The sequence below is a fragment of the Pteropus alecto genome, unplaced genomic scaffold, assembly GCF_000325575.1.
Source record: "Pteropus alecto unplaced genomic scaffold, ASM32557v1 scaffold88, whole genome shotgun sequence".
Taxonomy (NCBI): Eukaryota; Metazoa; Chordata; class Mammalia; order Chiroptera; family Pteropodidae; genus Pteropus; species Pteropus alecto.
This window is the reverse complement of record NW_006494611.1, coordinates 10,641,171-10,666,367: the sequence shown is the minus strand read 5'-3', so window position 1 is coordinate 10,666,367 and position 25,197 is coordinate 10,641,171. Positions and strand designations below refer to the sequence as shown.

Here is a 25,197-nt window from a genome sequence, read left to right as displayed (position 1 = left end):
CCCCCACAGCCTGTAGTTGCAAGTCCACCTTGACTTAGCTCAAGATTCTACACAAATGCAGACTGGGAATCACAGCCTTGTGAAGTGCCCTCGAGGTCCTCACTGGGAATTATCTAAATGGTAAGTAATTCTCCCCACCTTAGGAAGATTTTGATATTGCTAGAGCCTCCTTTGGATAGTATCCAGTATGGATTCCTTATTTGGCTCTATAGTTTTACAGGAAGCTAGGGGGGCTTTGGGGAGAGGGGGTGGGTAGGCAAGAGAGCTTTCATTTACTCACGTGTTCATGTTCAGCCTGTGAGAACCCGGACTAGGGGCTTTTTGCTTTTGACCTAATTTAATTTAGTCCTCACAACAACTCTATGAAGTATGACTGACCCCACTTTGTACATCGGGAGCCTGAGTTGCAATGCAGCTTGCCTTGGCCTGACTTGGCTCAAACCCTGGTCTCCCCACCACACCCCTCAGCCTCTGAAGTCCCAAAGAACCCAGCACTCCTCTCACCTGAACAGAGGTGCCTTTCAAATTGCAAAAGGGGCAGAAGCCTTAGAAACCTCAAACAAACAAACAAGAGGTTGACAATTTAAAAATAAAACCAACATGTACTCAGCCTAGAACAGAAGCTCCTGGTGGCTCCATCCTTAGAACTCATTGCCCTCAATTTACCCCAAATCCTGGGCCACCTCTCCCCGACTGTTCAGGTTACATTTAGAGCTCCATTGGCTTATGGGCATTGTAAAAGGTGGCTGAACCATCAATGGGAGGCGGCTTTCCTCCCACATATAATTTCCTTTTGAGTCCCGAGTGGGTAAAGATAAACATTTTTCTGCTTTATATTTCCAAAGAAGTTGTCCTTAAGACCAGGCAGGTGACCATGTAGTGACCTGATTCCTGCTCAGTCATAAGAGTTTTTTTTGTCCCCTTGGCAGGGGACAGACACTCAGCATTACAGACAGGGTTAGCTGTGGGACTGCTATTTATCTTACTACTAATCCCACTTATGGGAAATTAATTTACTCTGCTATTATAACTCTCCTTGCTTCCTGCCTGATGGGCTCCTGTAATTTACACCTGATTGCTCTATTATGTTCCTGCTTCCTGGGCTAAGAGTTGGGAGCTGGAGCTTGGGTGACTCACATTAGGAGGTCGTTTATACAGAGAAGAGGTTTTCTCATTACAGACTGAGCAGGGTTACTATAAAAGCCATAGTAGTGTTTTGTTTTTGTTTTTGTTTTTTTCCCTCTCCTAATAACAAGTTCCCTTTAGGCCGACCTTTCCCAAGGAAGTTTGTTTACTATTATTAAACTTCTTCCCAACTCCAAATGTGGGCTGCTCCAGTTTTTACAGCATACGGATGAGTCACTGGCTTCCCTAGCGGAAACCCAGCCCCTGGGTTCTCACCTGCCTCCATCCTTGATGAAATGCTCTGCACGGTCCTAAAGCAGCCGCTCACGGAAGAGGTGTCTGGGCTCCTCTTGGAATAAAAGGCTCTAGAGAAGGTTGCAGTGGGTTATGGAACTCCAACAAGGGCCATTATTTACAAGGTTTTACAAACATCTCTAACAAGAAGCAGGGTCTGCCAACTTAAGCTTCCCAAATCCAGGCCCTGTGGCCAGGGTCTCTCTCCTTTTTTTGTGGCAGGGGTGAACAAGGAGCTGTTGACATCAAGGCTGCTGGTGACAGGGCTGTTCTACAGACACTAGAAGGAGCCACTCTGGCCTGCTGCTGACACTCCCATGTTGAACTCTTGGTCGGGGCAGACAGTGGAGCGTGACAGTCTAAAATCTGGTTCTAGCCTCCTGGAGACAACGTCCCGTTCCTTACTCACTTCCATCTCCGAACAGCTGGTTTGGGTGCCTTGGGAGAGAGCCAAGAGGCCAAGAGGGGCTGAGGTCGGCTCAAAAGCTTGCCTCTTTCAGCACTGTGCATTGAACACTTAAACAAGTTAAGGGGCTGGACACCCTCTAACTTGCGTAAAATCCCCAACATCTTCTTAAACAAACTCCACGTTGGCTGTAGAATGAAGCTCGCCTTTAGCCAGATATTAGGGTTCCCAGTAGCATGAGCCTTTTGTCCTGCCTATTTTACAACATTGCTTTTCACAAATCCTCTTCCTACGCAACTGTGTGCGTTTCTGAACTTTCCGCCCACTCCCACCTCCCTGCCTGTGCCACGTGACTCCCTGGAGGAAACAAAATGCCCTCCTCATCCTTTCCGCTCATCAGGTGTTTTCACTCATTGAGTCTAGAGTGATCATTCTCTAGCTCATGTCACCTCTGCTGGAAGAGTTACTCCCTGATTCTACCCATTCAGGGGTAGCTGATCTCTCCATCAAATTTTGCTAGTGTGCTCTGTACAGATTCATATGGCACTAGAATTGTTAATAATCCTTACATGCATGTTTTTTTGTCCCTCTCCCTCCCCCCACTAGACTGTAGATGCTTTGAGACTATGGACCATTGCTTTACATTCGTGTATAGTCTTACACATAAGTAGATCGATAATTAGTGAGTCTTGTGGTGATACAACCAGTTGTCAACTAGTTGGATCCAGAGTGTAGCTTCTTGCTTGGAACATGGCTTTTGGTGTCAGAAAGACCTCAGTTCAAATCCTGACTGTGTCAGCTCTCAGCTCTGTGCCTTAGGCAAGCTACCTAACCTTGCAGGACTTGTTTCCTCATCTGTGAAAACAGACAGTGTAGATGGCTCCGGTTCTGTTGTGGATTTAAGTGAAGTCATGCAGTGAAATGCTTGGTTGACGCAGTGCTTGGCACCGAGTCAGAACTCAGTAAACAGCCCCTGTTGTTATTATTATCTGATTCTTTTTTGGGCCAGTGCCCAGGTACCTCTGCTACAGTAAGACTCAACAAACAGCAGATTGATGCAGAAGTTGGTTCTAGGGGAGGTGCCCTGGAGAGAACGTTGCAGTGAGCTATGGAACTCCAACAAGGAGAGCTCTCGGAGCTGAACCCAATCCTATTTCTCCCACCTTTTCAACAGCCCATAGACGGACTAGTTTTTAACGGATTCTCCAGATATTACGGAGCTTTGTCCAGAGGCAGGCGGAGAGCGACTGTGCACAACCCTGAAAATCTGTGCTCGTCACCTGACCTTGAACGTAACAAACAGTCCCTGAGGAAGGAGCTCCAATTACAGTCATGGAGTTGGAGGAGCTGGTTCAAAACAGATTGATTTCCTGGACCAGAAATATAGCTCACCAGCCCACACAGATTCTGCCTTTGGCAAACTGCCCTGCCCACTTCCTTCTCTCTTGCCCTGATATATTATTGATCTCTGTGTGGGGGAGTTGGCGTAGTTGATTGTAGAGGTGTGTGTGTGTGGGTGCAGCTGTCCCAGAATGGAATTTCCTAGCTTGGGGGCCCTCTCTCTCTGAGGGATCATCCAAACCCTAAACTGAAGGGAATCTTGCTTCCTTTCTTTGTGTGGTGGCTCGAATTTCATTTCTCGGCTTCATGCGGGCCCAGAATGTTCCAGAGTGCCTCATACCCTGTCTGAACCCTTTGTTTCTGAATGCAGTAACTTGTTACTTTGTAAGGAACGAAGAAAACTAGTCTTTGTTGTGTGCCTCATGCCAGGCAAAACATTACTATCCCCATTAGTCAAAAGCAACTGTTACTGAGAAGAGTTAAGGAACGTTCACAGGTTCAATGGCCGCAGAACCAAGATCCATCTCCAGCGTGTCTGACTGATGACCTTCGCGATGGCTAACTTCATGTTTAGCCCTGCTGGGGCATAGATGGCCAGTCGTAATAGGAGCGACGTCCAGATCACAGGGTCATTTTAAATGGAAATGCTTGGAAATTTAGAGGCACAATTTCAATTCATAGCATCAGATATATCTTGTACCCACCATGTTCATGTCTGTTTGGCCTTCCTTGTTATTTCTTATTGCTGTGTAACAACTTACCACACATTTAGCAGCTTAAAACGACACACATTTATTGTCTCATAGTTTCCATGGGACATGAGTCCTGGCAGGTTTAGCTGAATCTTCTGCTTAGTGTCTCACAGGCTTCTCTTGAGGCGCTGGCCAGGGCTGCACTCCTACCTGGACGCCCAACCAGGAAGGACCCGTTCCCTGCTCACATGGTTATTGGCAGTATTTAGGTCCTGGAGGCTGTAGGACTGTTGGTTGGAAGCTGCTCTCAGATCCTGGAGACTGCCACAGTTACTTGCCACATGGGGATTCCCAATGTGGCCGGCTGCTTTCTCACACCCAGCCAGGGAGAGAGAGAATCCTGCAAGATGGGCACTGTCATCTTTTGTGACATAATCACATATATATTGTCACCTTTGTCGTATTCCATTGGTTAGAAGCAAGTCACGGGTCCTGCCCACATGCAGAGGGAGGGGATCATAAAGGGTACGAATGCCATAAAGCACGGGTCATGGGCACAGGGCACCCTGGACGTCTATCTACCACATTCCTCTTGTCCTTTCTGTCTTCCTTCTCCTTTCCTACCCTCTGCCTTCATTTCCCTGTCCTAGTCTAGACTCATGCCTAGGGTTTTGCTAGTAAATAAGAGCTTTACAGTAACGATGTTCACAAGTCATATCACTTTGTGCCAGGTACCAAACTAATTCTCTTTTTAGTAATGATGTTCACAAGTCATATCACTTTGTGCCAGGTACGAAACTAATTCTCTTTTTAGCTTTCTATTGAAGTATAATACACATTATAGACACAGCATCATTGTAAGTTTAGAGCTGGATGAATTTTTCAGAGACTGAACATACTTGTGAACCATCGCACAGATCGAACTGCAGGATGTTACCAGCACCCCAAATACTTTCTCAGGCTCCCTTCTAGTCCCTAACACACTCAAGGCGAATCTCTAACAGGGTCGATAACTTTTACATGTTTTTTACATTTTTTTAAATGGAATCCTATGGCCTATATTATTTTATGCCCATCTTTCTTGACTCAACATACTATTGTGGCCTGTGGTTCTAGGTTGGTCATTCTCATTGCTGAATAAGATCCCATTGTGTGAATATACCACGATGTACTTATATAGTCCACTGCTGATGATCATTTGGTAGTTTCCAGTTTGGAGGTATTATAAGTAGTGCTACTATGAGCAGTCTTGTATGTCTTTTGGTGAACACATGTAAGCACTTCCGTTGGGTATACACTTAGAGTGGAATTGCTGGGCTGTAGGGTATGCACATTTTGGTGAGCTATGTTTATAAATATAATTCTCACATTTCCCTCTGTGAGGAAGGCATCATTAGCTCTTGGATGCATGGCAGCTTTGGAGCCAGACCCACACTTCCTCCATTGGTCCTGAAAGAGCAAACAGGAAGAAAGGCGAACTGGCAGAGCAGAGAGTGTAAGACCAGCTCCAATGCTTTTTCACTATTGCCAACCCTCTGTATTAATTTTTCTTAAGAGACCCATTGTTTTGGAAGATTTCTGCATACCAAGCTATATGGTTTGCTCAGGATCATTTAATTCATTTTCCAATTTCTTTATTAGTCAAAGACATATCTAACCAGATGTCGAGTTGTTGATCTGACAACCTGCATAACAGAACTGATACAATTTCAGGTAAAACCAAAGAAAGTCCAGGTTTGGGTCCACCTCTGTAGCCTCTCTACTAGAACACAGGATTTCTGTAGGGCTGTTGAAACACTGACCATACACTCTCCTTGCCTTTTGTGATGTCAAGGGAACTTCAGGTGATAGAGATCCCCACTCCTCCATCAAAGAAATCTAAGACCAAACCATGTCTGAAATCCTCTATTTTATGATCAGTATATTAATGCACAAGTAATTCACAAATCATTTGGACCAGATCTAGATGATCGTTTTAAACAAAGTTTCAAAGCCTCATCCATTTACTTTGGGCTTGTTCTTAAACTAAGATAGGTTATATGAGGGTAGTAAGGGACATTTTCCAAACTGCCATCGAGTGGCAAGAAAGACTTCAGGCTACTGGTAACCTTCAGGTGTACTTGCTTCATTCCCATTTGTCTCTCTGTTTCTATTCTCCATCTCTATCTCTGTCTCTGTCTCTGTCTCTCTCTCTGTATGTATATGTATGAAATATATAGGTACATATGTATTAGAGACAGACAGATAGCTATTGTTTATCGCTATAAACAAAATTGTAAAACAAGTAGCTTACTTTTTCTTAGCATTTTTCCATGTGATTAAAAAAAGTAATTTCAAAAGTGATTTTTTACAAATTGCCATTTGATAGTCTATCATGTGATTAACAACTAATTCCCTATTTTGGGACATTGAAGCTGTTTTCAATACTTTGCCATTGCAAATAACACTGAATGAATATGCTTGTACCTAAATCCTTGAGGACAGCTCTGATATTTTCCTTAGGCTAAATGACAAGATGGTGAATACCCACCGAATGGGTTGGCTTTTAGATGTTGTCTTTTGAGTCTCATAATCAAATACAAATTAATGCAGCTGCCAACATTCTCTGTATGAGAATAATTTTTTCTGCCCACCCTGGTGATTTTCTATTACAAATATTTTTTTTTCTCAGTTTTTATAGGTAAAATATGATAGTTTGGTTTAACTGCATGTAATTGATTCCTGGTGAGGGTAAATATTTTTTTTTTAGGTTTGTTGTCCATTTGTGTTTCCTTTTCTGCATTTTGTGTTACTTCTTATTTTACATGTTTTCCTCCTCCGCACAGAATTCCACGCCATGCTTGGGCAAGTCTCTGTTCCCATCGCTTCTCTGCTTTTACCACGGGAGTAATATCAATGTACCACAGAAGAACTCAGCATTGTCAAATGCTTGTAAACAGAACATGTATCAGGAAAACGCACACTCGCAAGGCCCGCAGGTGGCTTGGCTGGCCACATTTCTCATTCTTCCAGCTAGGATGCCTGAATTCCTCCCAGAGCTGTAAATCTCACATGTCACCCAGACACTGGACATCATGGCCCACAAGCCCTTGGGGCAGACAGGGCTGGCTGCATTACCTAACGACTTAACCAGGTGAAGCTCATGTACGCTTCATGTTTTTTATACGATTGTACCTCAGAGGAAGTGTTTCCTACTGCTTCGGGGAAACAGGTAACTGTAAATCAGGTAACAATATGGTGTCGACTTATTTATCCTTGTAAGAGGTTAACGTTCTATAGTCAGCACGGGACCCATTGCCCCATCCACGACCACTTTGCAGAGTCATCACTTTGGGGAAGCTCAATCCCGTTTGCTCAGCCGGACTGCTGGGACCTATAGGAGGCAAGGCACCCCACAGGGCCAAGGCCTGATCACGTGTTTCAGTCTGAACCAAATGTATCTTCCAGAGCTGTGAGACAGAGACAAGAAGTCAGCAAACAGTGGGAAATTCTTCCTTTCAGTGCTAAAACTGCTCTTTTGCCTCTCCCTGGCCTCCTCCTGCTGTTTGCCTCCACAGCAGCTGAATCCTGGTAGACAGGACGGTGAGTCAATCAAGTAGGAGTAGCTTTCTGGTCTTCGGCTGGTGCTAATTAGCAATCAAGGCTTAGGCTGAACTCAAGATCCCATAATATATTCTTATAAGAGAATATTAGGCGGCTATTAAAAAGATGTTTTCAAAGGATTTTTATAATGCTGGAAAAAGCTCATGACTTGAAGTAAAAGAAAGGTATAAAGCTCATGTATAGAATATAGAATGTGATCCAAATTATGTAAAAAGACTAGCCAAAAATATTATAAAATGGTAACCATGATTATCTCTGCAGGTAAGGTTATGTTTGAGTTTTATGTTCTTTCTTATTATATCTTTAAAATGTTCTAAATTAAGCATCTGTGACTTTTATTTACCAAAAAAATCATTAATATTTCGAAAGACCAAGTCTGATGTGATATCACTGCCCAGGCCTCAGGAGATTTCACAAGTTCTTATTTGTCATTCAACTCTGCTCTCCTTGTGTGTGAATTTGGAAGAGGTGAGCTGTAAGTCCACGGGTGATAAAGAACAAGACAGCTGCCTTCACAGAGAATATAGTAAGACACATCTTACTACAGATATTAGTACTTACCCTCAGCTACATGCTTCTTCTTCCCCTTCCTTCCTTCCTTCGTTCCTTCCTTCCTTCCTTCCTTCCTTCCTTCCTTCCTCCCTCCCTCCCTCCCTCCTTCCTCCTTCTCTCCTTCCTTCCCTCCCTCCCTCCCTCCCTCCCTTCTTTCCTTCCTTTTTTCCACAGAATACAAAAATGACAGTAACGTCTTCACCAACAGTATTAGCAGCAAGACCACCACTATGAACTGACTATTGTGTGCCAGATGCTGGACTAAAACATGACCTACTGTCTTATTTGATCTTTAAAACAACTCCTTTACCGGTGAGAAATCTGAGTTTAGCAAAGTTGAGTAATGAGGTGGGTATATCTTAATCTGGATAAATTGCCCAAGGAAAGGAGGGAGGAGATGCCCCAGAGAACCTTCTGCCTCTTCTGCTGGTGGGGATCTCTGGGCCGTGTGGCTTCGGCGGCTGAGATTGGAGAAGCTGGCTGGGAGAGTCGCATTACCATGGGGACATCTGTGATTCTTTCTGACCAAGAGAGCAACCCAATCACTTTAATCATGTAGGTTTATATGGAGAGATTTTAGTGATATGACAGGTATGTCACTTATGGGAAGTAAGAGGTTGACTGTTCCAGAATCAGGAATGTGGGTTCCCGGATGGCCCTCAGCTGCGTGCACCTTGCACTCACCCTTGACTGCTGTTCCCCTGACTCTAGTGACTTCTATGGCTTGAGATGCCAAGCATTGTTCAGGCCGATGGCTCCTGTGCATGACTTGGTGGGTCCCTGGGAAATTGGGTCCTTTCCTACAGTTTGCCTGGAACATGGCAGCAGTAGGTTGGGCATCACTGAGGCAGTGCTCCAATCTGCTGGTGGAGGGGGCCCAGCAGTGAGACAGGAATGCTCGTTGGTCAAATGGATTGTTTGGAGCTGATGTTGTGAGGATACTGAGTATCTCAAACAAGTAGAGCTCACCTATTATCATATAGATATGTCATTACATAATTATTACTTATTACCTGTTCTACAAATATATAGAAAAATGTAAACTCTGTATAAAACATTGTTTTTAATAAAACAAAACCAGTTCATTCATTAAGTCATGGGTACAAGGTCAACTTGTCCATTTATTCTAAAATAGTCGCTTCAGTCTTGAGGACTGGTCTGCCTCAAGTCATAGCCTGGGAAGATGATCCAATGGGGCCTTAAAAGCTCAAGGGTGGATTCCTCTTCCTGGGTCAGAGTTGGTTCAGGGTCACATGCTCTTGAGGTCCCCGAAGACCACGTGGGCTGCATTGCGTCCAGCGGCTCCCATGACACCTCCTCCTGGAAGGGAGTCTCCCATGAACCAAAGCTGAGCTCAACACCCCCCAGGGAACAGGCAGGGGCAGGACAGACAGAGGGGCCAGCGACCAGGCAGAACAGAATGCTTGAGGGAGGCACTCGGGCTGCGGGCATCAGAGCTACCTGGGTCCACTATGAAGACAAATCTGAGCTCCCCTCCAGGCTTCCTGCCTCAGAGCTCTTGGGGGGAGGCCAGGCACACAGTCTAGCAACTGCCCCTTCTCAGTCTGAGCTGATGAGCTAGATGGCGAGATGCTCAGCACATGAAACTAAGACATGCGACTGAGGGCTTGAGGGGAAAGATATGGAAGTACAGAGTCTTTCTGGGAAGCTGAGGGCTACACAGTTCTGAGAAAGTGTCAAAATGAAATGGCGGCCTTGCGAGGTCAGTTAGGCTTGGGATAGGTGCAGGGAAGGATTTTAAAATCGAGTCACTTTACTGATTCTTGTTGGTCTAAAATATGGAGGGGGGATTCAGAGACATGGGTCTCACAACCCCAAACTGGAATTCGGAGAGATGTCTCTGGGACATATCATCGAACCTCACGAGGAGATGGCGGGAGTTGACCTGTGGGCTGCGGCCGCTGTTTGTTTCCCCAAGTGCTGAGAATTCTGAATATGGGGCATGGCTTGTTCTCATAGGAGTTCCATGCTCCCTTCCCTCCCTTCCTGCCTTCCTCATTGTTTATCCTGTTCCCCTGTCTGCAAGCCTCCGATGTCCGGCCAGCCCTCGCTGGCCCCATAAGGCAGTGGGACCGAGGGTTACTCACCAGGATGGGCCCCACTTCCGCAGAGATACAGGCCCCGGAGAGGGCAGCGGTAGCTGGAGTGCAGGGGCACAGGGCGGGCGAAGTAGAGCTGGTCCAGGGCCATGGCACAATGGAATATGTTCTGTGGGAGGCAGGGCCAAGGCTGTTAACATGGGAGTGTCATGGTCTTCACCGCCTCCGTGGCCTTCTCCCCTTCCCTGTTCTCTGAGGAAGGGTATTCTCCTTCTGGGATGTTTTCTTGGTTCTCATGATGCAGAAAGGGTAGGGGAAGAGAGAGAATAGGCCCACGTCCTAGGGCTAGGGGCGAAGTTTTCCAGAGGCATTTTTTTCAGGAAGAAATAAAGGTAGCGAGTGTTTTCAGAGTGTGAGGAGACTGAATGGGAAAGACAAGAGAGATTTTAAAGGTTTTGTTGTGGGCCATAAATCCCATTCGCTCTATTTAAGTGATAGAGGAATCTGACTCATTTTGGTTGCTGGCACATGTTTCTTTGGCCAAGACACCCATGTGCGCCTGGGCCCCATGGGTCCAAGCTCCAGCAGTATCCCAGTAATGGCAGACAAAGGGCACTGGGATCCGAGCCCAGTTCTGCTCCATGGGCCTGGGTCAGATCAGTCAAGAAGGGAGGCAGTGTGGACATGGGGCAGAAGACCAGCCTCTGCTGGACGTCACCGTGGAGATGTCCTTGCAGCCAAACCTCTCAGCATGTCCGAAAACTGAGCTCGCCCTCATCCCTCGTGTCTGCTCTCTCTCACCTTCCCTGACTCGGTGGATGCCTCCACCTTCCTCTCCTCCGCCTCCAGGCTGGATCCTTCACATCATTCCCACCTTGGCCTCTACAGTCAGTGTTACTAAGACTTGTCACTTCTGCCCATCCCAGGCCTTTCACATTCATCCATTCTTTTTCCTCCTTTACTCTATATCTGGGCTGGTGAGGTCCATTAAAAAGATAACACGAGCCACATATATAATTCTTATGTTCTAGTAGCCACATTGAAATGTAGAGACGAGTGAAATTAGCGTCAATATATTTCATTTAACCCAGTAGATCTAAAACATTATCATGTCAACATGTTAAGATGAAGATTATTAATGAGACATTTTCCATTTTTTTTTTGTACTAAGTCTTTGCAATCTGTATGCATCTTACACTTGCAGCACATCTCATTCTGGCCTAGACACGTTCAAGTGATTGATGTCCACATGAGGCTCGTGGCTGCTCTGTTGGAATTGGCCTCCTAACCGGTCTCCATGCCTCCAGTCTCAGTGAGTTTTTGAAACATCAAATAGAAGTCTGAGGACATGCCACCTTAGGGTGGAAGCTCCCTCTGAGGAAAGTCAGATGGCAGGGGCTAACATGGACATCCACGCAGAAGGGCCACAATCCTGGTGGCACGGCCTCCCCTGTCTATGTCACCTAACTCCTCCCCCACGCCCTAGATCTGATCACTTCTCTGTCTCCTCTCTGCTGTGGTCTCTGCCACTACCCTCTCTTCTGATGAAGGCTGGGTGTGGAGGGCACGCCAGGGAGGGGGAGCAGAGAGAAGAAGGGAGCCAGGCTTATACTCACCCCTCCAGGAAGCCCAAAGATTCTCTCCAAATCCGGTGGTACGAGAATGTCCCTGCCCACCACGGAGCCCTTGAAGCCAGGGGCATAGGCCTCGATGCAATCGAACACTGGGCGCCAGACAGCAGGAAAATGGGATGGCATTGGGAGAGAGGAGGTGTTATGGTTGCATAACTTGGCAAGTTTACTAAAATTTATTAAACCATATACTTAAAATGGGTTTATTTTAGCATATACAAATTATATCTCAATTAGCAAAACACAAAAATGGTCCGCAGGCAAATAAATACTTCAGGCCTATGGATCTCAGGGTAGTCCAGCTCCCCACTCATTCCCAACTCCTTACCCCAACCCTAGACGCAAAGTTACTTGTCTCCCCTTGACTATGAGAAGCTTTCTCCGCCTCATTGCTTTGCTCGAGCTGTTTTTTTGCTTAGAATGCCCTTTGCTGCCTGGCCAACTTCTATTCATCCTTTAAAACCCAGCTCGAATGTCCCCTCCTTGGGAAAGCTCTCCTTGTCTCTCTGGCTCACAGCTTCCTCCTTTGGTTCACATAGTAGCTTGTACCGTAAGGTTGGTTTCTTTATGACTTAACCACTAGACTATGAGCAACTTGAGGGCAGGAACTGTGTCTTTTTCACTTCCTTAGCTCAGTGCCTGAACCCAGCAGGCATTCACTATTTGACTTAGGTTCCTTTGGGTACTTCTCTCCACTTGGGACAGAATCTGAAGGCGTTTATTCTGAATGGGGCACTTAGGAGAGGGAACCATCCAGGCTACATGGCCAGCTGTCGCTCTGGAGACAGGACGGTCTAGCCCTCCTTACCTTTGTCTGCATAAGTGTTTCTCTCCTGATCGTCCCAGACCTTGCCTCTAGCCAGTGTGTAGGGAGTATACTGAGTGAAGAGGGAGACCACGTGACAGCCGGGAGGAGCCAGGGTGGGGTCCAGCGAGGAAGGGATGCAGAGCTCAATCATAGGCCTTTGGGATGGGGGAGGAGAGAGAGTCAGATCTGAAGGAAAGGGGCAGGGGCTTCTCTGAGATGATGAAGACGAAATGAAGGCCTGAGACAAGATGATGATGAGAAGGCCGGGCCGATTATCGCTGTAAAGCCATGAGGGTTGTTCACCTGCGTGGGTTTTGCGACCACCAGGACAGTCCAGGCTACTCCTGAGAAGCTCCTCCAGCCCCAGGCCCCAGCATCTCTGGTCCTGCCCATCCTCCCTCTGAATGTGTGGCCATTCCCTGCCTCCCTCCCCCACATGGCCCGTACCCTAATCAGGGTCCAGACAGCACGAATGAGTGAAGGGGCCAGGCTAAGACAGAAAGTGCTCAGGCGGCCAGATTTCAACCAAGCTTACCCCTGCCTGATTACCTTTCCTGAGCAGGCAGTAAAACAGAGCTCCCGGGGCTGCCTGGCACCCAACAGAACTAGGAACTGCCTCCTGTTCCTCTCTTGTTTACGACGCCTGTTCTGCTTGGAGCACGTTCTGCCTCTGATCTCCAAATACGACCATCCTTCAAGCCCACATGAAATGCCCCTTCTTCTTGCATCGCACATTTGCAATGTTTCCTCTGAGCTTGGATGTCCACTAGGCATCATCAAAGTAACTTGTCTAAACCCAAACGCCTGGTTTCCCCCAAAACCCACTCCTCCCTACATGCACCACCTTCCCCTTTTCAATAAGGGAAACGCCATCATCTGGTGGCTCCTCTTTTTCACTCACACCCCACTTCCTGTCAAACAGCAATCCTGCCAGTTTTGCCTTCAGAGACCCATCATTTCTGCTGCCACCATGGTCTAAGCCACCATTCCCTCTCCCTTGGGTTCTGCAACAGTAACCAATTGCAACAGAGGCCCTTTTCCTGCACACAGTGGCTGGAGTTTTCCTTTTAAAGTAGGAGTCGGGCTTTGCACAAACTTCCCTGGAGTAAAAGCCAGGGGTGGCTGACAAGGCCCTGCAGGATGTGGCGGCTGCAGCTCAGACCCCACTCTCACTCCTCACTTCTAGGTTCTCTTTCTCCAACCACTCTGGCCTCATCCCTATGCCTCCAACACAGCGGCACACTCCTACCCCAGGGCCTTTGCACCTGACTTTCCCTCTGTCTGGATGTTCTTCCTCAGATATCCACAAGACCTGTATTCTCACTTCCTTCAGGTCTCTGCTCAAACGTTGTGTTATCAGAGAAGGCTTTCCTGACCTCCTTATAAAGACTAGCAAACCCTCCCTTCCCCTGACCTATTTTTCTCCGAATCATCAGTGCATGTTTGTCGACTGTTTTGTCTCCCACCATAGAAGGTCAGTGATCTGATGGTGGAGGCCGTGTTGACTCTGCTTGCTGCTTTGCGACCAGGTCCCTGAATTAGAATAGGGGCCCCAAAATATGTATGAATGGATAAGTGGACTTCGCCCTCTAACCTTCTTTCAGGGCATACGTCCTCTTTACCTCTTGCTGTGAACATTTGTGTGCATGTCTTAGGATAAACTCTGTTTCATGTCTGGTTCCCAGTTCCCCTAATCTATACCTATACAGAGCCTGGCACAGAATAGGTTTTCAACAAGTTTTGGTGGACAACTGACAGTATGGAAAGATGCTTGCTCCTGCAACATCCCTGCCTCTTTCCACAGGATGGGGATGCAGCTGCAGCTGGAGGTGGGAAATGCTTTTAGAAGTTTTGCGTGAATGCAGCTGCTCAGAGATGAGTGAGAATCAAGTAGAGTATGTGCCTTCTGTAGAATCAGGTGAGTATGTGCCTTCTGACAAGCTGCTGAATCGGATAATCTCTCTTTCTCTCCCAGAAAGCTCTTCCTCCAGTTCTTCCCAAATGCCAGCACTATTCTCTCTGCAGTCCTTTGCCCCTTCTGCTAATCTGTGACACTTGGCTGAATATGTCCTACTCTTCACCCCTTAACCTTCCCTGGCCCAGAGATTTCTTGTCTGGAATGCATTTCTTCACCTCAGAACCCAAGCATGGATTTAGGCAGATATCGACATCATCATGAATGTTTAACCAGGAGGAAGAGGCGATCTCTGCTGTGTCTGGACAGTCGCCCCCTTCTCCCCAGGACCATGTGTATGAATATTCCAGGGGACGCAAAGCTCAGGGTCCACCCACCTGTGGGAAGGCCGGCCGTCCATGGCATCTTCAAAAGCCTGATGGAGGAGGTCGGTGTCTTCACAGTTCAGGTGAATGGAACAGTGGTGTTGGGGCAGCGGCTGGCCTTCGATAGCACTGGGGGCTGCCAGGAAGTCAGGAAGCCTGTCAACAGCCACTAAGTGACCAAAGGGGAGGGTCAGGGCCCAAAGGCCTTCATCCTCAGCCCTGTCCCACCCAGGAGTTCTCCTTCTCTACCATCGCCCTGCTCACCCAAGTGGTGGACTAGGAAGAGAAAATATGAAAAAGTGTTTCGCCTTCAAACTGGGGGGCAGGCTGGAGGTTGGGGATAGAGATGACGATGTCGGTCAGTTTTCCCCAGACCTGGAGATTGCTCACTCAGGTGACGTCAAAAGAGATAGCTCTGCAATGTGGTGTGCCACTTACCGTTGATCTTGGTGACGGGTGACCGAGTGTCCAGCTGAGAGATCCTCTCCGTGAACTCTTTAGGAAGCCACTTCTGGAAGGAGAAGTTTCCATGAAAGCCCCGAGGATGGCCAAGGCCCCCATGGGGCTGCTTTCTTCCTTTGCTCAGACTGGTCCCTTGACCTCTACTTCCAGAAATCCTCTCCATCCTTCAGAGCTCAGCCAAACCACCTCCTCTGTGAAGCCCTCCTGGACCCCCTCCTGCTCAGTGCCAGCCACTTCTTCTGCACTCTGTCAGCAGTCTTGACTATAACTGGCCCACACCAGCTCGTCCATGGGATATGGCCAGTGGTCTGCGGTCCTTTTTTTCTACTCTGGTCTGTAAGCTCTTGGAAATGATCTCAGAATTGCCTCAACAAGATGCTTTTGAACTGATCTTTGTTAAATTTTATTAGTGGAATCACTCAGAAAAGTGGTGCTTGTACCCAAGAATAGTTCCTAGAATGGCTGGGAACGCCATGTTCATTCACATATTATCATATCTTTTGGGAGACAGCGAAGTTGTGGTCAATTGCAAAAAATTGCCCTAAATTCCGCCCCTCCCTGTATACATGGCCCTTTCATGCCCTCTTACTCTAACTCTGGGCTTGGCCATGAGGCGAGGCCAATGTTAGTCAACAGGATATAAATAGAAGTCTTGAAAAGTATTTGGATGATTGAGCTTGCTTGCTTTTGCCCTCTGACAGATGCTGAGAATATGCTAGAGGATGAAAGACACATGGAACAGAGATGAATCACCCTGGTCATTCCCGCAGAAGCTGTCCCAGACTAGCCACAGCCTGCTGGCCGCTGGCACATGAGGGAGCCCAGCCAAGAGCAGCAGGACCCATGAGTTGACTCACAGCTGGTGGCCAATGCATGAGTGAGCCCCGATCAGCTGAACTCAGCCAAGATCAACAGAATTCTCCAGCTTTGTGTGCTGAATTAGTATCTCTTGTTATGTGCCCAGAAGTCGTGTGGTTGTTTGTTATGCAGAATTCTTATAGAAATAGATAATTGGCATAGACAGTGGAGGTAGAGTTGGTTAAAAGGGAGAAATCAGGATCGCAGGAGAATTGTATAAATAACTCTGGATTGAAAGTCGGACCTGGGTTCCAGCTCCGGTTCTGCCGATTGCCAGCTGCATGGCCTAGGGCATCTACCCACTCTAGACCTTTCTCCTCACCTGTGTGGCTTCTACCCTGTTTGCTACCTGCCTGTTAGGTAAGAAGGAGAAGGACTGGCTTCCCCCAAAGTAGGGAGACTTGGCACGTGCATCTCTCACCCTGTTGCAGTCCCGCCTCTCTCGATCACCCCCATTTTCCAGCCCCAGTCTCAGCAGACATCTTAACCTCCCGCCCCAAGGCCTCACCTGTGGTGTCAGCGTCAGGAAGGTGATCTGCGGTGACGCGTTGGACAGCACCACTTTGCTCCTCACCTCTGTGCCATCTTGCAGCACGACTCCTTGAACCCGTCCTCCACTGCTCACCTGTACCTTAGCCACTGTCTAGAGCCCATCGCAATGAGGCCCCGGAAACCCCAGGAAGGAAAATGCAGGGTGGGTCTTGGGGAGTTCCACTGTCTGCGTTGCTCCTAGGCACTCACAGCTTCCTCATCCCAAATCCACCCTGCCAAGCTTTGCGGCTCCTCGGTGAACCCTCAGCCCACTTCCGCCAATGGGAAAGCTCAAGCCAAATGTGGGTTAATGGTGGTGAATTCAAAGGAGACCTGAGTCCACAGAAAAATGGGGACCTGATTGACAGCTGTTCAGCCACAAACAGGCTGCATAACCTGAGCCCTTTGACTCCGAGCCCCGCCTTGTCCATCAGTAAAACAAAGGACCTTCCAAATCTGAGATTTTGTTCTATTCTGGAATCTTAGCCAATACTCAGGGTAGGGGGTACAGGGGCCATTCACCTTTTCGGTGAAGATACTTGCTCCATGCGCAGTGGCTGAGCTTGCGATGGCATCAGAGAGGGCACCCATGCCACCCTGGACGTAGCCCCAGGCCCCCTGCATTCCCTCCAGGCCCCCCATCACGTGATGTAGCAGCACGTACCTGAGGACAGACCATGAGAATCAGTGCCTGGAGTTTAATCCGTGGAATTTAATCTCCCCAGAGGTCTACATGCAAATGTTCCATCCCATCTTATACCTTCCGCCTCTCCCTGCCCCTCCAGCCCTTTGACACTAGCCTTTACCTGAGCTCTAGGCTTTCGTAAGAGTCCTTTGCTTCCCCAGCCTATATTCTCTCCCCATGCAAACATGTCTACTAGCAACGACACGATGGTGATGCCCAAAACCACAGTTCCAGTTCTTTCCTGGGCTCCAGCCTGTATGCCCTGCTACCCACAGATACCTCCGTTTGGATGGTTCCTTGACAAGCATCTTAAACGCCTTCCTTTTCCCTATTCCCCAACCTATTTCCCCTTCGGTCTTCTCCAGCCCAGTAAATGGCACCTTCAGTTTCCAACAGAAACCCGGGTGTCAGTCTTGCCTCCTGCTAGTTGCTCACCGCCTACATCCAATCAGGTGCTGTCAGCTGTGCCTCCTGAAGAACTTTCCAACTCCCCGGCTCCCTGCTGCCTCTTCCCTGGTTCAGGCCACTCTCTTTTCTTCCTTGAACAGCTGCAGTAATGTCTTCCTAATTGGATCACCTTCTTCCAGTCTTTCTTTCCTGAAGACCTTTCTCCACGCAGAACCTGGAGCCTGATCTCCAGCTACGCTCCTGTCGCTTCTCTCCCTTCAAGCCTTCACTGGCTCATTGTTGCTCTTGGGGGAAATGGCCAGTCTCCGGAAATGGCCTCCGGAGCTCCTGCCTGCCCGTCAGCCTCGTCCCTCACCGTGCTCTCACGTGTACCCCACACTCCTACCAAAGCTAACCTCTTTCAGTTCTTTGAACGGGCCGTGTAGTTTCTCAACTCCTGGCATTTGCACATGCCGTTTCAGCAGCCTGGAACCCCCTTCCTCCTTTCTCTTTTGCTTAGCTAATTCCTCCTGTCCTTAGTCTCAGATGAAGCATCTCTTCCTCATGGAGGGTCCTCTGGCCTGAGACCACGTCGTCTCCCTGCTGTATTTCCCTGATCATAACTCCCGGCACTCCACTCTCGTTACTTGTTCCGTATCGACCTCTCCCACAGGACTTCAGCCCCAGCACCTAGCACAGGCAAGTGCTCCATCAATATTTTTGAGAGAATTAATGAAGAAATAAATGACTTAACGGCACATTTTACAACCTGGGCATTAGCTAAGCCTCCCGGAGACCCACAGAGAAAAGAATAGGAGGCCCTAGCTGGAAGATCCAAATTGGCCGTTTGATCATAGAGCTTGGCTGAGGTGTGGCAACTGCTGCCAAACCCCCTTTTCCATGGCCCTGGGGAATCTGGGGCTGGCTTAATGTGTGTTGAAAACCCCTTCCAAGGGGTGTTCTCATCTCTTGAGAGAAAAGCCACATTGACAGCTTTTAGCTGCATCTTCTGGAGCATTGGACATGGCCCAGCACTTGGCAGCATCCTCTATCCCAACACACGCACTCACGCACGCGCGCGCGCACACACACACACACACCCCCTTTATGCTTGCTCCTTCAGGGGCTCACTAAGCCATACCACAACTACAGACTTTCCTGTGTCTGACTGCCCCCTCCCGGATCAGGCTGTCAGCACACCCCCACTCACAAAGGGGAAGGCAGCTCCCCACCCTCACAAAGGTGTCTCTGTGTAAGGGTGTTCTGGAACCCAGGGCAAAGATCAGTGGGAGAAGGAGGGGCCATGGGGCTTCCTGGGAGGGGAAGAGACAGGAAGAGAAGTGAGCCAGAGAGAGAAGAGGAGAAAGAGAGTAGGATAAAGATCTTCGTGTTGAGATCTCACAGCAGGAGGTGGGAGAGAGTCTTTGAAGTAGTAGAGAGTAGTGGCTACAAAAGAAGATTTTTTGGGGGGGATGGTGGTCAAACAACTTGGGTTGCAAATCAGCTCTGCCACTTCCTAGCTGTGTGACTTTGGGCAAGATACTTCCCTTCTCTGAACCACGGCTCTCAGATGTTACCTTGAGGGGTATATGAATCATGCAGGATGTTCTCGGCTTCATGCTTGGCTGGCTGGGTGAGCTCAGTGAATGACAATTGTTATTGCTCTCATTGGGGAGTTCGCTCCACTCCTGCCACCCCACTTTGCCTCCCAACTCACCCGCTCCCTGGAGTGTGGGGACTTATCATGGCTCCAATCACAGCATCTGTTGCTAAAGTGGCTTTTAGAGGTTCGGACTCAAACCACTGATCCAGCACCTGGGACAGCAAAATGGCAGTGAGAAGGGCTTAGGGGCCTTGTGAAGAGAGACGCCCCCCTCACTGTGAGGCCCAGCCTGAGGCTGGGGAACCCCTGACCTTGGTTATTGGAGCTGTGAGAACCTGGTAATACTGGGGCAGCCGGACTCCCAGGATGCGACCTGAAAGAGAAGATTCATAAAACATAAACTGAGACAGGCAAGAAGGAAAAGCTCTGATCTGTAATGTAACATCTCGGCATATCTGTTTATCTATAAAATGGGAGTAATATTTCATACCCCCGAGAGCTATTGTGAGGATTAAATGAGGTATGTAAAGCATTTGCAAGTTCATAGGCACTTAACACATTTTAGTTCTTAGCATTATTTTTGGAAAAAATTTAATTTGTTCCATATTCCTTTACTTTAAACTCCGTAAGGCCTGTGACCTGGGAGGTAGCTGGCTTGGTTAGTCCACTCCTCTGATACTGATTCAGACTATCTCAGACAGGAACCAGGCAGTAACACCTTGAAGGCGGGGGCTGTGACCTCTAGCCTTTGTGGCCCCAGCGCCTAGCTTAGTGTCTGGCACACAGTAGGTCCTCCATAAATGTGCATGAACGTTTACTGCACAAGGCTCTTTGGACTGGTAATCTGAGAGCCATTGTCCACTTTTGGCATGTGTGACAGATTCTGCTGGCTCCAGTCCTTTGCCCTTCCCCATATCCACACACTTTACCATGTAACCGCAGTGCTGCCCACCTTAGTGGGGTTGACCTGCCCTGCTCCTTAATTCTGAACTCATTTGCATGATTTGCTTGGCCAGTGGAATGTTTGCAGACGTGATGCAAACAGAGGCTTGAAACTGGCCTGCACATCTGGGCTTGCCCACTGTGCTTCTGCTGTTGATGTCAGAAGGCCGTGCCTGGACTAGCCTGAAGCCAAGAGGAGGATGAGACACACCTGGAGCAGAGCTGCCCTAGCCGATGTGCCCCAGCCACAAACATATGCGTGAGACCAGACCGGATCAGGTGGACCACGCAGATTCATGAGGAATAAATTTTTATTTTTATATGCCACTGAGTTTTTTTGTTGTTTGCTATGCAGTAATTTTGTGACCATAGCTAACTGGTTCAGTATTTGTCTAGAACATAGAGGGTAAACTGGTCTTTACACCCTAGAGGAGTGGCAGAAAAGAATAGCACGCTTAGGGAAACTGCCTTTCTCATACCTATGGCAGAAATCAAAAATTGATCACAGAATTTTTTCTTGCTGAGTTCAAATTTAGTATCCTTTTTGTATGGGGCACCTCTTCAAATTCTCTTGGCACCTATCTCTTATTCTAGTCGTGCCTATGGTGACGAGCTCCACGTAGGCTTTGATCAGCTTCACACAGTGAAGCTGACAACTCAACTCACACTTGTAAGATGTGCCTCTTTATTTCTGCCCTGGGGCTTTTCTGGCACTGTGACAGGACACCCACGAAAACCACATGGCACCCACGGATACACAGCCCCATATGGGATTTAATATGTCATGGGGAAAGCTTTGACCAATGGAGGACAGAACGCGATGGATAAATGTTCCTCCTTTCCTCTCTTGGGGATGGTCTTCATGTGCACTTCATACTGCTTCCACGGTCCTCACAGGCTCAGCACTTTGTCACCTGTGGAGTGGCCAGCACAGCAGGACACCTTGGTATCAACTCTCCCTCTTTGCAGTTTCACTCCTCCTTTCCCTGGGCCACCCTTCAAAATGAACGACTTGCACGTAAGCGTTTGTGTCAGGCTCTGGTTCTAGGGCGCGCCAGGCTAAGTGCTTCTCGTGACCGTGCTCCAGGCAGCCCCTATCAATGGACAGGCTGCCTCAGAATGTCAAGCAATGCTCAGTCATTGAGAAAATAGGCTCAACTCTGTGAAGGTCACACACGATGCCCTGAGGCCAGCACTTTGGACTTACCTGCCTGTAGCAGGGGTGTGAGGGTGGAGAGCGACTTGAGCCTTTGTAGCAGGGAGCCCTGCCTTAAGGCTTCCATGTCCACAGGGGCTGCGTCCAGTAGAGGGTTAATGGCTAATGCCAAGCGATTCATGAAGGCCTCATATTTGGGAAAGGCCTGGAACAGAGCACCAAGTCAAGGCCCCATTGCCTAGACCCCACGAAGACACTGCTCCCACGCTCGGCCCTCCATGCCACCCCACGTGGCCTGCTGCACCTCAGCTGAGGCTCCATGGTTCCTCAGGACTCATGCCCAGCCGCGGCTCGGCGTGGCTATGCTGAGTTACTCCCAGTCCTAGGTCTGTGTGCTGATATCAGCACTGGGGGAGGTCAGAGAGAGCCTGTGCAGAGGAAGAGCCATCGGGTGGTGGCAGGGAAAACCGGTTGATGCAGGCCAAGAACAGTAGTCAGCCACGGAAAATTGGCAAATATCTTAGGATGTGCTGTGATAAACCAAAAACCATTTACGTGTTTCTTCTTCTTTCTGTCCTGTCTGTTTACATATTACTGATAAAAGAAAGATCAGTTTCCTTGTATTTCAGCATGCTAACTGTTCTTCCCTGGTCTTCAAATCTCCTGTCCTCTTATCATAAGTAGAAACTGAAGCCTGCAACCCTTCACCCCCACAAGCTCCCACGACAGAATTCATTTTGACAGCCTGGTTAGGACACCCACCCCTCCTTCACTGGATGGGTGACAGGAGCAGGGATGAATGCCTGTGCTATGGGAGGCCTTATTTTGATTTTCAGCCCGGAGTTTTAAATTTTTGGTTCATCTAGACTCATGTATATACCCATGGAATTTTAATAACTGTTACATAAAAGTTCTGTGCCAAAGTACATTCGAGAAGTCTTGATAAAAATAAAGTTAAACAGGTTTCTCTGCAGCAGGCCTTTAATATGACAACATGTAGAGACAAAACCAGAATTCAAGTTCTTTACTTTCTACAATGGGATGTGGCCTCTGCCTCCTGTTCCTACGGTTGCTAGCATTCCAGGCTACAGCCTCTGTCTTATGGGACCAGGGACTCAGCTTTGTCCTGAATCTTCTCTAGTGCATCTAAGATAGGCAGGGTTTGGAGAAGAGGGTGTAAGCAGTGGTCACTTTTTTAACAAAAGAGTCACTTTTTTAAAAAAGCAAAGCTCTCAAGGTGATTCTGACTGTCAGCCAGGTTTGGCTACTGCTAGTCGAAGAGAAATATTGTGTATCTGTGATTCTCTTGGTCTCACCCAACACTAGATTAACGCAACAACAAAGCAAAACACATTAATTAGATTAGGTTCTTCTTATAAAAATGTCTCCACCAAGATATGAGTTAATGCTATGCCTTCGGCTTATATGTAGGCAGAGTACAAAAAATAGCCATTCAAAGAATCTTTTCATATCTGCAAAACCAGTCAGACCAGGCCCATGACACCCAACAAATTACTTAGAATGCAATCTCAAGAAAAAAAAATGTGCATCTCCATCAGATGTGGGTGCTTTCTTTCACTAGACCTGCATGCCATCATGGACAAGCTCTTTCCTTAGGCTGTCAGGGAAATTGATGCCAAATCGAATGAATACTTATTACAACTCTCTGGTTCTAAATTCCTGATCCAGTTCATTCTATCTTTAATTGTCTCTGATCCGCCCTTTATCCTTCTTTTTGGCCTTTACGTGCTTTAATATTGATAACCACTTAGAGTTCTGTCCGAAAGCAGGAGAAATAGAAAGTACAGAGTATAAGTACATATCAAGGGATTCCCTTTTGATATTCAGTAGGTGGTCACCCATACAGTGGCCTCATATTGAACACACACAGGTGTGAGGGTTTCTGGTGTCTGCTGGTCTTAATCACTGACTTCCATCTCCGAGCAGGGTGGCCTGTCCAAGCCTCTGTGGCTTTCAAACACATGCTCTAGGACAATGCCAACCAGGCCCATTTCCTTTCAAGAGCCTCCTCCAGAAGGAGTTAAAGGAGAAGATCAATCGCTGGTCAGTTTCCCTACCTGAGCATCCTTCCGTGAGAACTGGGCGATCTGCTTCTGGTTTTCCGCCATGTTTGTGCCTAAGAGAAGGGACCTGGGCACCTTGTTCCCTGTGCCTTCTTCCAGCATGGGGGTGAAGGAGTAGGGGTTTCGAAGATGAAGCCTCAGCCCATGTTTCTGCCGAACACAGACAGCACAAGCAACAATTGAAGAGATCTGTGGCCTCTGCCCTTGGCCCCTCTCTGGTTGCAGTTTTGACTGTTTAGGTACCTGTATGCACGTTACCAAAGCCCCAATTCTTATTTTTTAATATAAGTGTATAACAAGCTCTTTTCCCCCAGCACTCTATGAAGATCATATCACACCACACCACACTATACCATGCCAAGCTGTGTCACGCCATGCCATACCAAACTACACCAGGCCTCACCATGCCATACCGTGATGCCATGCCACGCCACACCATGCCATACCGTGCCACACTCCAGCACGCCACACGCCACACAGCACCATGCCACGTCACGCCATGTTACACCACAGCACGCTACACCACACCACACTGCCCTGTGCCGGGAACTGTGGGAAGGTTTACAGTGGTTACTTCGCAACTCTATAAATATATCATCCTCATTGCATAAATACAATAACAGAAGCTCAGAGAAGTTAAATAACTTGTCCAAAGTCACATTGGGAGGTGGATCTGAGTTTCAAAACCACATATATGTGACGCCAAAGCCCGGGCTCTCAGCACTGGTCTATAACTGCCTCCACTCCAGAAATAAGTAATTAAAATTTAGAAAGACCCAATAAAGCAATGGTTATGTCAAAATCCATACTTGCAATGTAGAAAAATGATTCACATAAAAAATTTTTATTTGCTTTGTAGACTCATTTACTCCAAGGGCACCTTAAACGGAAGTTCCTTTGATGCATTTAAAATATAATTTGATTTACAAATATTTGAGTAGTATACAGAACTTGCCAAGAGAACATCTCTCTTTTTTTTTTTTAAAGAGAATAATCATGTGAAAATTTGTATTCTGTGATTCTTAGTTTTCAGAAGCTAGGTTTTTCAAAAGGAGGGTCTACGCCCCTGCCTCTCCCCGCTACATTCTGCCACTGTGCATAAGTGGTGCCTTTGCAAACTGCCTTCAGCTATAGTCTGGTATGGACTGAAAACCAGAGACCCGATCCCAAGCCTGGTCGGTGACAGGCTCTTCCTCTCCTCTCTCTGTTTCTATCTTTGTCTCTCTCGGTCTCTTCTTTGAGCCCCTGACTTAGGGCTCAAAGAATAATTTCTTTAGTGTGTTTCTGTAATTATCTGGTTCAGAGAACTCATCTATATGAACCAGCGGCCAAAGAGCTGTGAACAGTGGCTCAACATCTTATTAATTTCAAACTTTCAATTTAAAGTTGGTGCTAAAGTGCACAGCAGCTTCGTATACAGATGGCACAGAGGACTCTTTTCTCTGAGTGGTGGGTGACAGAGGCAACGAGCGGGTAGAAGCTAAGTGGACTCCAGGAATGTGGTGACCGGGTTTACAAAGGAGGCAGTAAGGGGTGAAAGGAATCTGAAAGGGTCGGGGGAAGAGTTTGGTAAGCTTGTGGACCAAGGTTAAGGTCACTAAGAGAAGTCAACAGGGCAGACAGAATGCAGACAGAATGTTCTCAGGATCCACTCAAAACAGCCCAGGAGCCAGAAAAGGTGAAAGTCTCCTATTCCT

General features: G+C 47.7%; 1 protein-coding gene across 7 annotated transcripts in view; it reads right to left on the bottom strand.

Annotated features, from left to right (window-relative positions):
- Positions 1-9,056: 9,056 nt before the first annotated feature.
- The window catches only part of PYROXD2 (pyridine nucleotide-disulphide oxidoreductase domain 2), a 26,560-nt gene continuing 10,419 nt past the window's right edge, over positions 9,057-25,197 (bottom strand). For 5 of the 7 annotated variants that reach the window (XM_015599973.2, XM_006925898.3, XM_025042236.1 and 2 more), the window contains 12 exons: positions 23,495-23,650; positions 21,468-21,621; positions 19,630-19,691; positions 19,433-19,530; positions 17,166-17,307; positions 16,621-16,755; positions 15,231-15,303; positions 14,805-14,961; positions 12,513-12,667; positions 11,690-11,796; positions 10,122-10,242; positions 9,057-9,333 (listed from right to left, as the gene is read on the bottom strand). In XM_015599973.2, coding sequence (XP_015455459.1) covers positions 9,263-9,333; positions 10,122-10,242; positions 11,690-11,796; positions 12,513-12,667; positions 14,805-14,961; positions 15,231-15,303; positions 16,621-16,755; positions 17,166-17,307; positions 19,433-19,530; positions 19,630-19,691; positions 21,468-21,621; positions 23,495-23,650 — 1,431 coding nt within the window. In that variant the 3' untranslated portion in view covers positions 9,057-9,262. Of the gene's footprint in view, positions 9,334-10,121; positions 10,243-10,263; positions 10,495-11,689; positions 11,797-12,512; positions 12,668-14,804; positions 14,962-15,230; positions 15,304-16,620; positions 16,756-17,165; positions 17,308-19,432; positions 19,531-19,629; positions 19,692-21,467; positions 21,622-23,494; positions 23,651-25,197 lie in introns of those variants that run through there. The other 2 variants (XM_015599972.2, XM_015599974.2) reach the window with 2 other exon arrangements.